Raw genomic sequence first — 14,730 nt, 5'->3', positions numbered from 1 at the left:
GAAGAAAATACTAGTTTCAAAATGAGGAAAGATATTTAATTTTAATGAGATTGAACTCCCCCAAGTATTACTGTTTTGGATAAACCCTAAAATTTTTCAAAATATTTACATGAGTAAAAAGCAATGAACAAGAAGCCATTTATAAAAAGAAGCTAAATATTGGTACAAATTAAAATCAATGATGAAAACATCAAAATACTGAAAACTTCTGACATTTGCTCTTAGTATCATTTAAAAACTGACAGTGAAGGTACAATAAACTGCCTTACCAGGAACACACAGTTTATCAGCATTCCCTATGTAGTCAGGTGGGCATGAGCATACTGCTTCATGGTTGACTGGTCGACAGTTGGCCCGAATGCCACAAGTTCCATAAAAACTGCAAGGATTCTGACACCTTTTGTTAATGCATGACTTATCATAAGGACAGGAATTATCAGTACGACAAGCATCAATACAAGTTCCTTCTTCACATATATTTCCAATAGAACATTCTTCATCTCTAGTGCAGACATCAATAGGGGCTAATAAAGTACAAAAGAGAAATATTTTAATGTATATTATATAATTATACTTTATGGATTGAAGTAGGATAGTTATGTGCAACTTTAAATAAAACCAGGAATAGATTCCATAAAAAAATACACAACATGGTATTATTTTTTGGCAACTCCAAACTGATAACTAGAGCTTGATATATATTCACTATTTAATCAACACAAGACCCTGTTATAATAAAAGATGATTAATTAAAGAATTTAAATATCTGTTAGTCTTAATAATTTTATAGATTTTAATTTAATTTTGTTATTAAAGATGTGATAGCCTTTATTTTTAGAATCACACTACTAATTTAACCAAACTGAGTATTCTGATAAAAGATGTTGCTGTAACATTTTTCTTCCCTAAAACTAGTTTTATTATTTAAATATCTTTCAGCTTAAACTAATAAAACATTTCTCCAGAAAAAGAATACACAAACTTACTATGAGTACACTGCACATTGGGATCACCTGTAAAACTAACTGGGCATGTACATACAGGCCTGTGGTTGTTAGGGACACAGGTAGCATATTTACCACATGACTCAGGGAAAGTACAAGGATTTTGACACTGTCTGGTGATACAAGCTTTGTTCAATGGGCAGTTACTATCATCACGACAACCCACTATACAGGTAAAGAACAAACATACATATTCAGATGTGAAAATAACACATTACAAAATAATATATCAAATTTATAAGACAAAACTCCAAAAATTATGTTATTGCATTAAATATAGCCTGTAATTACTAAAATACTGAAACAATTTTAACTGAAAACAGTTACACAAATATATCATAAAATGATATTACAGAGATAAATCAATACAAATACTTGTAAATTGGGGGTAGGGGGAGTACTCACTAATACACTGGTGAGCTTCACATATCTTCTCAATTTCACAATCTTTATCCTCATTACATGAAACTTGGCTTCCTGGGACTATGAAAAGAAAATGAGCGTTATGAAAACCTGTATGAAAGATGATTGTCTTTTTTTTAGTTCATTTCTAAATATCTCAACTATTGTTAAGAAATATCATTTTCTAAAATTTTTAGTACAGTCCATATTTGTTATTAATGACTATACAGTTTTGTCTCAAAATGGCAACAATGAACATATGTTCTTAAACAATAATGCATCTTAAGCTAAGTTCTAAAAAAATATGTAAAACTTACTGGGTTTACAATAATCAGAAGGCTGGCCTGTGAAGCCTGGTTTACAAGTACACAATGGTCTGTGTACAACTGGACGACAATCTGCATTTCGACTGCAAACATTTTGCATACTGCATGGATCAATACACTGGCTGTTGATGCAGGCTTTATCAAAGGTACAGTCAGAGTCTCGACGGCATCCAACTAAAGAAAAAGTTCAATTGAGTGACTAAACTTGTGTGTAATTTGAGAGGATACTCTACTGTTACAGCACAATAACCCTAATTTCTTCTTTTTATAATGACTTAATACTTGGCCAAATTAGCAACTGCAAATTTATGTAATTATAAGTTAAGGTGAAATAACATCTTCAGTAAACAGCAACTCAGTGTCATGAGTTTCAAGATAAAATATAATTAATTTATAATACTGAAACACTGGCTTGAATGATAAAATAATTACATTACTATGATTAACCTATTGATGACTTAAAGACAGAAGTAACCAATGAAACTATTAGGAGTATTTCAATAATTACAAAACAATTCTTCACTTAAAGATTTTCAAAACCTTACTTTTTCTAATTAACAATATTAGTTTCCATAAATCACAAAAAGCAATGATTCATTGGATCTAATAGCTTGTATATAAACTACTGATACCTTCAGTGTTTTACCAATCTTACGAACAGTACTTCACAAACTAAATGTCAAACTAGCTCCACTATCATGCATCATAGTCAAGGTAATCAATACTGAAGTATTTACAAAGACGAAACATACCAACACATTTGCCATTTTCACAGATTTTATCAGAGTCACATGTCATGTCTGAGCAACACTCTTCAACATTGCCTAGAATATGAAAGAAAATATATATATATATATATATATTTGTGATAATCCACGTGCTCTATCATTATTTTAGCTAAAGCATTAATCCATTAGCTACTACTGATAAATAAATTTTGAACAATTTGCTCTGTCACATTCTTCCCTTCTTGTAAACAAGGCTTGTTCATGGGCCATATCTCAGGCTTGTACAATGATCATTAATTAGCAAAGGCAAGTACTCTACTAATTGTGATAAAGAGTTAATGCAATAGCTACTGCTTATATGGCACTTATTTAGAGCTCAATCTACCATAAATTTATCATTTTAGCTGAAAAAACTCCTTTTATTCTACTCATTTTTATGTAGTTTCTAAATAAATGAAAGGTTTATAAATAACAAAAATAATTCAAGGAAACAAAAATTATTATAATAAAAAGAGGGTAACAAAATCTTGATATGTTGGATAGGCTTAAATAATACCAGTTTTTCTTATATCATGCATTTACAATAGCTATACTTAGGAAATACCTTTAAGCCTAAAGCAATAAATAACTGCATTGAATCATCAACTAAGTACCTTCAGTAATTGAGGCTTTGACCTGAAGTTAAATTGTACAAGATCAATAACCTTGTTTTTGGTGGAAAAAATGTCAAGAAATGAGATTTTATTTTAATAATAAACTAAAAGAATTGTGTTATTATTACTGATTTTTTTTTCATAAATTACTTATTAACTACTATAGTGTGGCATATTGCTTATTTCAATTTGGCACAAACTTTACTACGAACTACAATCAATAATTTCTTTTATTAAGAAGTCAGTTATTTCTTTAACTTCTTGATAGTTTTGCAAACATAAAGATAATTGTAAACGTTATTGGTTAAATGTACTTTAAAATTTAAAAGGAGCACTAAATAGTTTATCTTTCAAACATTTTATTCAACATAAATAAAATAAATATTTTGTCATACATACTATTGCAAAAACAAATGTTTTAATAAATAAAAATAAACTTACAATCTTCCTCATTCTCACAATGGGTTCCATCTGGAATACACTCTACTTTATGGTTGATAACGTGACATAAGGTATTGACACCACAAGCATCTTTCAGCTGGCATGGGTTTTTACAATATCCTTCCACACATGACTTGTCATATGGACAGTGGGAATCAATGCGACAACCAACTGAACACACAATCATGAATGAAATAAAATTAAGTCTTATTTAAACCAACAAAGAGTTATTCTTTTTTTCCATTAGTTTATTTGCAAAAACTGTGGAATGAGCATATAATATAACTAGATTTACTCTACTGATAAATATGAGTGACACATAATAATATTAGAGGTTTAATATTTTTCTGAACAAAATTGTGACCTGTTCTTTCAGCTTCAGAAGTATACAATCTCTTCATGAAAGAACTAGTTATGTTTGAGTGTTCTGGTGCTTGTGTTTCTTTTAAAAGCTAACACAAATGTTTGTTGATCTTGTTTCATTGTATAAAAAGGATAACTTCTTCAGTTATTTACTAAATATGATTATCAATAACTTTTTTATATTTGACATATATATATTCATACAAAACAATCAGTACCCTATATCACTGTCATAAGAGGAAAAATTAATAATCCATATTTCATGTTGAACAGTTTTGACATAAAATCAATTAACTTTAACATTTTCTTATTTGAAGTCAATATGAAGAGGACCATTGTTCTGTCAGGAAGAACTATTGTGAAATTCAAATCTGAAATTATTGCCTATGGAAGCAAATATACTTGTGATAAAATGTTTTTTTTTTCTATACTTTACTGAAAATATACGTTTCAAACGTGAATGACAATATAACACATTTTATATACTATTTTGTTATTTCAAAATAAAACAAGATACAGCTTCTCTTACTTACCAATACATTTATTACTGATGCAAAGTTTACCCAATTCACAGTCTATGTCAACAGAGCAATCTTCAATCACTAAAAAAAAAATATATATATATACTATAGTGGAAAATTCATCTATGCAAGAAATATTGCATTCTGAATATTTAACATGAGTTGTTACAACCAATATCTATTTTTAACTATCATTTCATTTCATACCTATGTATTGCTTAGGTTTTCCAATTTTAAAATATGTAACAATCACTTTTATATGCTAAAATATTACAAATCTATTTCTCAGAAGTTGTCTAAACTTGTTAAAGAACAACAAACTACTATAAATTTTATATTCCTAAAACGTATTTAGTATTAAGGACACTGAACACCAGACGACGTATTTTCAAATAATAAAACAATGTAATATTACCTGGGTTACAGTGTATTTTTGCATTTCCAGTATAACCTTCAGGGCAATGGCAAACAGCATGATGATTGATGGCATGGCATACAGCTAGAGTGTGACAAACATCTTTTTTACTGCAAGGATCTTGACATTGATGATCCATACAGGCCATGAAAAACTCACAGTCACTGTGACTTCGGCATCCATCTATAAGTTTTGCATTAAAAGCTAATTTTATGAAACAGATGTCTGATATATTGAAACAGTTTTAAAAAAGACATAGTTAAAACTCTTGTCAAAATGATAATTTATGCTGATCAGAGGCGTCATTAGGTACTTAAAAAATATGAGGCTCAGGCCAATAAGTGCAGGAATTTTTGGTGTTTCAGTATGATATTGATTATAGTTTCCTATTCTGATTTTTAAAAACACCATCTGGGGATTCTGGGTACTGTCAAATAGAAAATGGGCACGGGCCCCATGTTCTAGTGTCTAGCGATGCCTCTGAAGCTGCTGTCTTCATCCTTCAATTATTGTAATTCCTGGACTTCTTTTGTCCTAAAAATTCTTAGTCATTTTATATGGCTAAAAAAAATTCATATATTTGGAATAATTTTGGTGAAATATGTTATTAGTAGAAGTGAATTTCTGTGGGATTTTCATCCAATAAACCTGAAAGTAGGTTCAAATGGGATACATTTGTCAATAAACAGTGATTAAAACACAAACTACAGTAAAAAGTAAGGAGAACAAGAGATGGAAAATTAAGAAGTTAGGAAATAAAAGCAGTATAGTAAAGAAATGTATCATGTATTTAACTGATTAAAGTATATGCAATCAAACTAAGTTAAACATACAGACAGAGTAATAAATATTGATAGATGATAACTTATAAATATATATTATTATAAACTTTTCAATGCAATACTTACAGTATAACAATGATAATTAATAGTAAACATTCAGTACTTACACACACAACTGGTGTCTTCACAAATCTGGCCTTGAGCACAATCATTGTCTGAAGAACATCTTTTTGGCAATACTGAAAATATAAAACTTCACAAAGTGTTTCTTATCTACTAAAATTATAAATTAACACTATGTTATTAAGTAACTTGTTCTCAAAATTATAATGCATGCTTCGAATTCTGATAAAAAAGGGTAATAAATTATACTAATTAATGTTAGCATGAATAAATGCATGAATTAACAAGTCTTAAGTACAGCTGTCTATGTATCTATTAATCACACAAATATGTGAGTGCAAAAAAATTAAAATAAAAATTAACAAAACAGTACTAATTAATCCATTGAGTAGGAATTGACAATAAGATGAGAAAATAAATATTAACTGGAACATACCAACACATTGTCCACTTTGACAAATAGTTCCCACCAGGCACTCTTCATCTGAGTTACATATTCCAACTGTTCATTAAAAAAGTTATACATATTATTTAAATAGATGAAGTAAAGTATACACAATAAAAGTTATGGTTTAAATGCCAAAAGCTAGTGAAACATTGAAAACCATTTTTTCCCACATTCCACAGCTTAATTTGTCCATTTTGAATTTAAAACAAAAGACATTTCATTCATAGTTAGAAAGATTTTTATCACAAATTTTAAGCCTATTGGTTAAATTATATACAATTCTTTAGAAATTAAAATATAGCAGTAGGATTATGTCACTTGCTAGTAAAATACTGAATGATAAATATATGATACTTAATGTTGTTAAGAAGCAGGTATAGATTATTAATAGCAGTTATAATTTATCACACTTCATGTAAAGATGGTATATTTTTCTAATTTCAATCTACATTTGCTTTTGTCAGATGAAAAAAATTGTACAATTTGTTAAAGACATATATACTTTTAAATGAATATCATTTTAGTATTTTTATTATAATAAAAATAAAACTCTAATAAACAAAACATATGTGCAGTGAGTTTTAAAATTTGGAATTGGTTTAAGGCTATATGAAATTTTTTGTTAGAAGTAGATTTGGATATGCAACTAAAGTTTTGTTTAACATTATGAATGGAATTTAGTGATAAATAATAGATTTGGGTTATAATATCTCACTATTCTTAACATGAGATACAGAAAAAACACATATGTATTTTGTATTTGAACAGAAAGTCTATTAACTTCAGTGCATGGCTTTCAACTTACTCTTTTGACATTCAATCCTGGCATTACCAGTAAATCCTGGTGGACATGTGCAGATTTTCTCATGTCTTTCAGTAAAACAGTTAGCTTGTAATCCACATGCTTCTTTGAATAGACATGGGTTTTGGCAATGACCAGAGATACAAATTTGGTCAAAGGGACAGTTGGCATTACTACGACATCCCTCTGGAAAAACAATTCATTTTGATAAAATCAGAAAGACTTTAAAAGTTATTGATTTTTGAGAACTTAAGGATTAGTGAACTTTCAAGTTACGATAATTTTATTTCAGAAACATTATTAATTGTAACATCAAGCAAAAATTATCATAAATTTATTATTCGAAAAGACAACAACTTGAAAGAAATTTGTTAACAGTTTACTTGTAACAAATATTAGCATATACATCTAATACGAGGTTTATTTCCTTGTTGTGTTGTTAAGCATAATGCTGTACATTGTGCTATCTATGGTGTACCCAGCACAGGTATTGAACTATGAATTTTAGAATTACATGCCCTCAAGCTTATTGCTGAGCCACCAGGAGCCATAATACATGGAAATCTGCTATATATATATAATTCTGCATTTTAACATTGTCAGAACTTGTATATAACCGATGCAGGAATTAAACTAATTGTACTAATGGTAATATAAATTTAAAAAATTTACAGCAAAAAATATGGTATATTTTTTACTTAATTTGGATTTTAACCATATATATGTATGTGTGTGTGTGAAATAGCAAAAATTTAAAATGATAGTTACAGATGTTTTTAGCCTAATGTAAAGAGAGATAAACAACTTTTTTGCAAGAAAACAATTTTTTGTGATGTGTTTCTTAACCAAATTAAAAAACCTACTCTGATGAATTAGGATAATTTTAGATAATCAATTACTACATGCTGATTTTCCTCAAGTTGTACACAGTAGCTTCCATAACTTTTAATGAAACATAATGATGCTATCAGTTATCTCTACATAAAAATTAGATTGGATAAGAACAACTTTTTACAGAAAAAGCACGTTAACTGTCTAGGACATTATACAATATATAAAAGAATTATCTGAGGGCAGGCTAAACAATAATGAGTAATAATGAATGATAAACAAAAGCTACTAAACATATTTACATTCATTTGCAGAAATTAATGCCTTAGAAATTATAAAGTCAAAAAAATTGAGTTATATTTTCATTGAATTGGAAAATTTCAAAATTCACTCAGTGTACTCTGCAGTATATTATGAAGAGCAACAGAAGCTTACCAAAACATTTGGTCAATTGACATATCTCACCAAGCTGACATTGACTATCATTTTCACATTCCTCTCGAACTAGATAAAACAAAAATGCAAATTAAATTGATTCTTAAAGGAAAGGAATTATAATCATATTCTTTCAAACTAAACTTATTATAAATAATTTTATGGAAATTAAATCTCTATTACATTTTTATAACATAATTAATTGCATAAAAATTTCAAATATTTGAACAGTAACTTCCTACAAGTAAAAATAACAAATTATGTAATGTTTCATATTCAGTGTATAATTAGTAAAGTTTTTAAGTATCAGCACATTTCAATTTTCATAAAAAGTAACTTAGTATCTAAAGTATTGTATTAAAATCTGTTATTTCCAGTCATGATCAAAATAGGAGAGTAAGTGTCATTTTTTTTATAACCATTGTTTCTAACTATGATTACTTGCTCACTTAAAAGAATTTTCATGCAACCAAACAATAAATATTGATGTCCCAAGTCAAATGGGATATTTTCATATGTAAGCAAATAAATAAAAATGAGTAATTTTATTTATCATAATCCCTCTCTAATTTAGCAAGGATTTTAACTTTTTATAGAACTTACACTTTAATCATTTACAGAACTTTTAAAATCTTTTAAAAGGCTAAATAAACTCAGTTTTTTGCACATGAAAATCTTTAAAAAACATAAAACATTTTTTGTATATTACTGCATTACTTGAATGCAGATGTTATAATTTTCCTATACTGAAAAGATATTACTGATAGCTACTTACTTAAAAAATATTATTGCATGCCACAAGCCTTGAGCTCCCACGTACCTTACAATCAACTGATTCAAATGCGTCTTGTATGAAAATTATCATGCAACAACCCTCCACCAATAAGAGTGCAACATGCTTGAAGCATATTTGATTCTACCGAACTATCACTTTGAGTTTTGGCAGTGGGGAGGAAGGGTGGGAAGCGTGAACAGAAGTAAGTACCTATAAGAAATATATTTTCAGTATAGGAAAATTATAACTTCTGATACGGTACATTTCACTTCGCTCATATAAATAGCTAGAATCCCACATTGAATAGGTAGGGACCGTGTGTGTGAGGAAAAAACAAAGCAGCACTCCTCAAAAGTGTCCGAAGAACACCCTAAAAGGATAGACCCTCAAAGGAGAGGATCATACATGGGAGACTACACCACATCTGTACCAGGTACACTCTTTGTCCAGTTTGGAAAGAGGTGTTGCAGATATGGGTGAAAAAAGGAAGGAGCACATCTCTATGGGAAAGAGCAATGGTGAGATAGGGATTCAAACCACCACATAACAAATCTAAACCCCATAGAGTACTGGAATGTGGGTGAAAGAAAAAAGATGTGCCCCTAGAAGTAGAGTGGCTTGGGTGTGATGGACTGTACATGGCAAGTCAACTGCAACCAAAACCCAGGCTGCTGGGAACTACCATCCACACAAAGATAGGATGATGATCATACCGTCAATAAGTCAACTACTATCCAAATCCCAGCCACCAGGAACTGACATCCATGTGGGGATACGAAAGAGGATCATACCATCTTCCCCTCAAGACTAAAGGGAATCTCGTATCCCCTCCCCCAGAATCTATGAACGGGATACATGATAGCAATGTGAGAAATTGATTGACCAATCCAGGAACCTGCCTCCAGATGATTGGTATCGTAAAGATGTCTCTGTAATGTAAACTATCTCACTCAAAACCAATCAGTTGATTGTAAAGTACGTGGGAGCTCAAAGCTTGTTGCAAGCGAAAATTTGTTTTGCATATAGAGGGCAGCACTGAACAAGAATAGCTATTTATGTGAAAGGAGGTAATACCATATCAGCATTCAAAATTATAATATAGGTAAAAGGAAAATTTATCTATATAACTTTATTATGCCACACTCATGTTGCTGAAGAAAGAGTAGATTTTTTTAGCAAAAATGAATGTTTTACTTACTACTGACACATTTGTTGTCTTCACAAACTTTTTCTTTCTCACAATCAGCAGAAACAGAACAGCCATTAATGTCTAGAAGCAAAAAATATATTTATAGATTATGTAGAAAGGGATCATAGTTAATAAACCGTAAATGAACGATAAGGGTTGATTGATTAATTAGTTTGATTATCAGTACAAAAAAAAACATGTATATGTGACTTAGTGACCATTTTATTGTATGTATTCTAATTAAGTTTTAGTTCACTCAAATTTCAAGGTTCCAGATTTATAAGTCACTCATAGTTTCAATATTATATTGTATTCTTTATTCTGATTTACCATTTAGCAACATTTGGGTTTTTTGTCCATTTGAAACAGGTGCAATATGATAATAAGCATAATCACACTTTGTGTTAATGGTAAAATTTCTAAACAATTAGATGAGGTAGCTTTGCACTCCAGCCTTGAACCTAACCTTATAAATTTAGTTTTTTGTTTTACGAAAACTTTTGGTAAAACCTTGTCCTAAACAATTCAAGTCTACAGAAAATATACAGATGATACTTGTATAATCTCTGAAGCTTTAAACTTGTTCCTTCAATATCTAAATTAAAATTTCAAACATCCAAACATTATATTCACTATTGAAAATCAAATGCATGACAAACTCTTTTTTTAGATGCTCTTTCATAAATGACAATGGTAAAATGAACTCTAAATTTTATTATAAGTCTATCTTCAGTGGTTTGTATTCACATTTTTTAAAAATTTAGTACTTAAGAATTTAAATACAACTTAGGTACATCTATAATATTCAGAGCCTTCAAGATCTTGGTAAATCAAAAATTGACAACATCAAACAAACACTCTCTAGGAGCAGTTTTCTCTTGTCTTTTTTAAAGTTCAAATTCACACTGATTAGCTCAATATCCAGACCAATGTGAAATATGAAGAAAATTATCAAAATAGCATATCATTGAATTTTGTTAAAACATATCTTCAAAACAGATAACATTAAAACACTTTTTCAACATTAAAGATACCTCACCTGTGCCTTTTTGCATCTTACTATGAGCATGTGAAGAGTTTTGAATATGCTTGCTCGAATCTCTTGCAATAAAATTTAGAAACTATCTCTTAATCAGAACAAAAGTATCCCACATCTCATGTTACTCTATCTAGGTATATTAGTGACACTTGAAATAAACATTCTGTAAAATTCTCTTAAATGGTGTTATCAATAATTTATTTACACAGATACTATAGAAAATATTATTTATATATGTAACATTTAAAAATAAACAAATATATTAAGATACAAATTAAATGTAATGAAAAGTTCTAATGGAGCATGCTATATTATACCAAACTCAGAAAAAAGGTACTGTTGCAAGTATTTTATATAGATAAGTGAGATAGTTTGTAGATGTTACTATCTGTACAAAAACAAAATGAATGGTATGGTTATCAATGTTAGTATGATGTACTTAATTTAAAAAAAACTGATAAAATCAGACTTACCTTCAACACATTCTATAAGGGGATTTCCAAAAAATCCAGAAGGGCAGTTACATGACAATTCATGAGATTCTGTTTTACATACTGCATGAACTCCACAGGTCTCACTGAACCTACAAGGATCCACACACTTCCTCCTACTGCATACCTTATCAGTTGGACAACTGTTATCAGACCTGCAACCCTCTAAGGGATAATAAATATTTTTTTTTTCTGCAAAATATGAAAACTAAATTTAGATGCATATGCTAGTTTTACTCATCCTAAGTGGTCTTCTCACCTTGAAAAGTTTATAGATATGTTGTACTTATATTTTTCTAGATATATTTCCTCGCCTTAGATTTAAGCCAAAGATGTGTCACATGACAGGTGAATGATCCACCAACTGAGTTACATGATTAATCCAGTAGAGCTTGCTAGCAAGGCACTTTTTAACAACTCAAACTGCTACATGTAAACTGTAATTGTATGTTTATGTTGTAATACTTTTTACTATTCTAAAACGTTATTAACTGTATAATTTAAGTCAGTATTTGCTACTGTTTTCTGACTGCCCATTTTTAGTTCATTAATTACATAAGAATAGAAAGACCTAAAAGAAAACAGCAATATCAATTACAAAAATTAAATCAGAAATATCTATTGCTCTCTAATCATCATCGAAATGGGGTAGACCTACAAGAAGCCTTTTCATGAAGCAGTATTTTTCACTGTACTAATATAGATACAAGTGAGGTAATATAAATTGCTCAAAACAATTAACGGATAATTGAAAATTGTAATATTAAAGCTATAACAGGGCAAAACCACTAATATAAAAACAAGTTAACTGTAGATTTTTTCCCACATTTCTTTTAATTTGTTCGATTAAGCTTGAAATGAGAGATATATGTGTAAAAATAACATTTCAGATCTATCTTTTGTCTCTCATGAGTCACATCCTAATAAGCTCTTTGTTTAGAACACATCATGATTGGTCATTCAGCCTATACTCATTTCATTTGTTTCAGCCACCACTTTGAAAAGAATCACAGAGTTTAAAGTGCTCTAAACTGTTTATTTGCTGAACTATAGATAGACCTTAGACAAAACAATTTGATGTGTTATTCAACTGGTGAGCTGTCTGATAAAGTCACACAATATTAGTAGGCTGTTGTGTATGGCCTCAAGTGTCTAAAAGCATCATTAAAGAATGGTTTAGAAGATGATGCATCTATTAATTCTGGTCTGCTGCTAGCTCGAGATAGAAGCTCAAAGATTTAATCAGATGTTCATAGCCACAGCTATGTCAGAGTATAGAATGCTAGAAATAAATTTCATAAGGCCAGCTTATATACCCACTGAGGTGCAGTCCACATAAAGCAAGGCACAAAATGCTTGCCACAATGGTACCAAAAACATGTCCACTAGGCCAACAATGAGTGGAGAAATAGTTCTTTACAGATGAGTATGCTTCACTCTGCAATCAGGTAGCAAGCTTATATCCTTTGTGAAGAACTAGATACACCTCATTTTCATACAGAAACATGACACATATGACAGTGGTGGAAATATAGTAGGGATCACACACATCCTAAAACCCTTTGAATTACCATATACTGGTGCCACTAGCTCTAGCTTTGTCATATTGGGTGATAATGCCTACCTTCCACTTGTTAAAATGGTCAACACTATTTATTGAAGAAAAGAAGAGACTGAATGGATTGGCCTTCACACTTACTGGATTTATCTCATTGAGCATGTTCTTAATTGTCCATCAAGTGATTCCAGACACTAAAATGACTTTTTGTTCAGAGATATGGTTGAGGGTAACTCAGGAATTAATCACAATACTGATTTTAAATATGCAAAATCAGTACCAGGTTAGACTACACTTGCTGTTGTGGTGACCATATTTCACACTGAAGTGAAATCTTATCAAATGTAAATTCACCAAACCTTCATTTGTGAGCATAGCCTGAGTAACCAATCATTTGAATTTCAGATCATTTTACTGACCATTAGATGTCTAACTTGCATAAAATGTAACTACAATGGGTGATTGATATTATATTATGGTTTTTTGCTTATCATACATAAAACATTATAAATTCTGATTATACTTTCATTGCTTTGAGCAGTGTTTTTAGAAACAATCAATTCTTTATCCAAATCTGAAATTGTTCTTGAATCTACAAACCTGAAATAACTATAATAATTAATTGTACAGAATACCAACCTTCTGTATCTTTGGTAAAAGATTCCCTAAATATCATTACATCAAGGCTATAAATTGAACACAATTTCTTCACTTGTTGGGAGAGATAAAGAAAGACTTGTTTAAACAGATGAAACTTCAAGTGCTGTACAGAGTTAAACTTAACTTTTGGCATAAAGCTATAAGCTGACCACATACTGGAACTAAATTATAGTTAGAACATTAGATATGGAAGCCCAACAGGAGTGAAGGAGAAGAAAATATTCTATATGGCATCTACAGTTTATTCTAACAATAATTTAACAAAATATTATGGGATTAAAAATGTGAATGGCATGAATATTTTACGACAATAACAAAAGCTCCAACAATAGTAAAAAATTCAAAACACTATAAACATTACTTAATAATATATTAATAATTCTAACTGAAGTCGAATTGTACTGCATTCACAAAATAAATCAAAGAATTAAAGATATAGGCTAAATATGAGAGTGCATTTTTTATACTGTAATAACTTTAAGCAGAAGATTTATGATGAAAACTATTAAACTTATTGCCTCAAAGTATGTATAGAGTGGTAAAGAATTAAAAAAAAAACACTAAAACATTACTTACCAGTACACTGGTAATTCTGGCATATTTCTGAAGCACCACAATCAGAATCAATAAAGCAATCCACTGAGAAAAAAAAAAGCAATCATATGTATTACGTATTTTCCAGCAATGGCTAATAAAAAGTAACTGTTTGAAATTTTATTCATTAATGATGGCTTAAAATTGGAT

The 14,730-nt window shown here is 29.9% G+C and overlaps 1 protein-coding gene across 1 annotated transcript in view; it reads right to left on the bottom strand.

Moving 5' to 3' along the window:
• LOC106462548 (fibrillin-1-like) overlaps positions 1 to 14,730 on the bottom strand; it is a gene marked incomplete at its 5' end in the record, with an annotated part of 157,590 nt that overhangs the window by 40,552 nt on the left and 102,308 nt on the right. Inside the window, 15 exons of the mRNA XM_022389848.1 lie at positions 270 to 524; positions 987 to 1,169; positions 1,410 to 1,487; positions 1,724 to 1,906; positions 2,485 to 2,556; positions 3,555 to 3,725; positions 4,451 to 4,519; positions 4,854 to 5,036; positions 5,803 to 5,874; positions 6,195 to 6,260; positions 7,012 to 7,194; positions 8,275 to 8,343; positions 10,248 to 10,319; positions 11,751 to 11,933; positions 14,563 to 14,625. Of these exons, the coding sequence (XP_022245556.1) occupies positions 270 to 524; positions 987 to 1,169; positions 1,410 to 1,487; positions 1,724 to 1,906; positions 2,485 to 2,556; positions 3,555 to 3,725; positions 4,451 to 4,519; positions 4,854 to 5,036; positions 5,803 to 5,874; positions 6,195 to 6,260; positions 7,012 to 7,194; positions 8,275 to 8,343; positions 10,248 to 10,319; positions 11,751 to 11,933; positions 14,563 to 14,625 (1,902 nt within the window). The remainder of the gene's footprint in view (positions 1 to 269; positions 525 to 986; positions 1,170 to 1,409; positions 1,488 to 1,723; positions 1,907 to 2,484; positions 2,557 to 3,554; positions 3,726 to 4,450; positions 4,520 to 4,853; positions 5,037 to 5,802; positions 5,875 to 6,194; positions 6,261 to 7,011; positions 7,195 to 8,274; positions 8,344 to 10,247; positions 10,320 to 11,750; positions 11,934 to 14,562; positions 14,626 to 14,730) is intronic.

The sequence above is a fragment of the Limulus polyphemus genome, unplaced genomic scaffold, assembly GCF_000517525.1.
Source record: "Limulus polyphemus unplaced genomic scaffold, Limulus_polyphemus-2.1.2 Scaffold1196, whole genome shotgun sequence".
NCBI classification, from domain to species: domain Eukaryota; kingdom Metazoa; phylum Arthropoda; class Merostomata; order Xiphosura; family Limulidae; genus Limulus; species Limulus polyphemus.
Note: the sequence above shows the minus strand (reverse complement) of the source record. Positions and strands in the feature narration are given on the sequence as shown.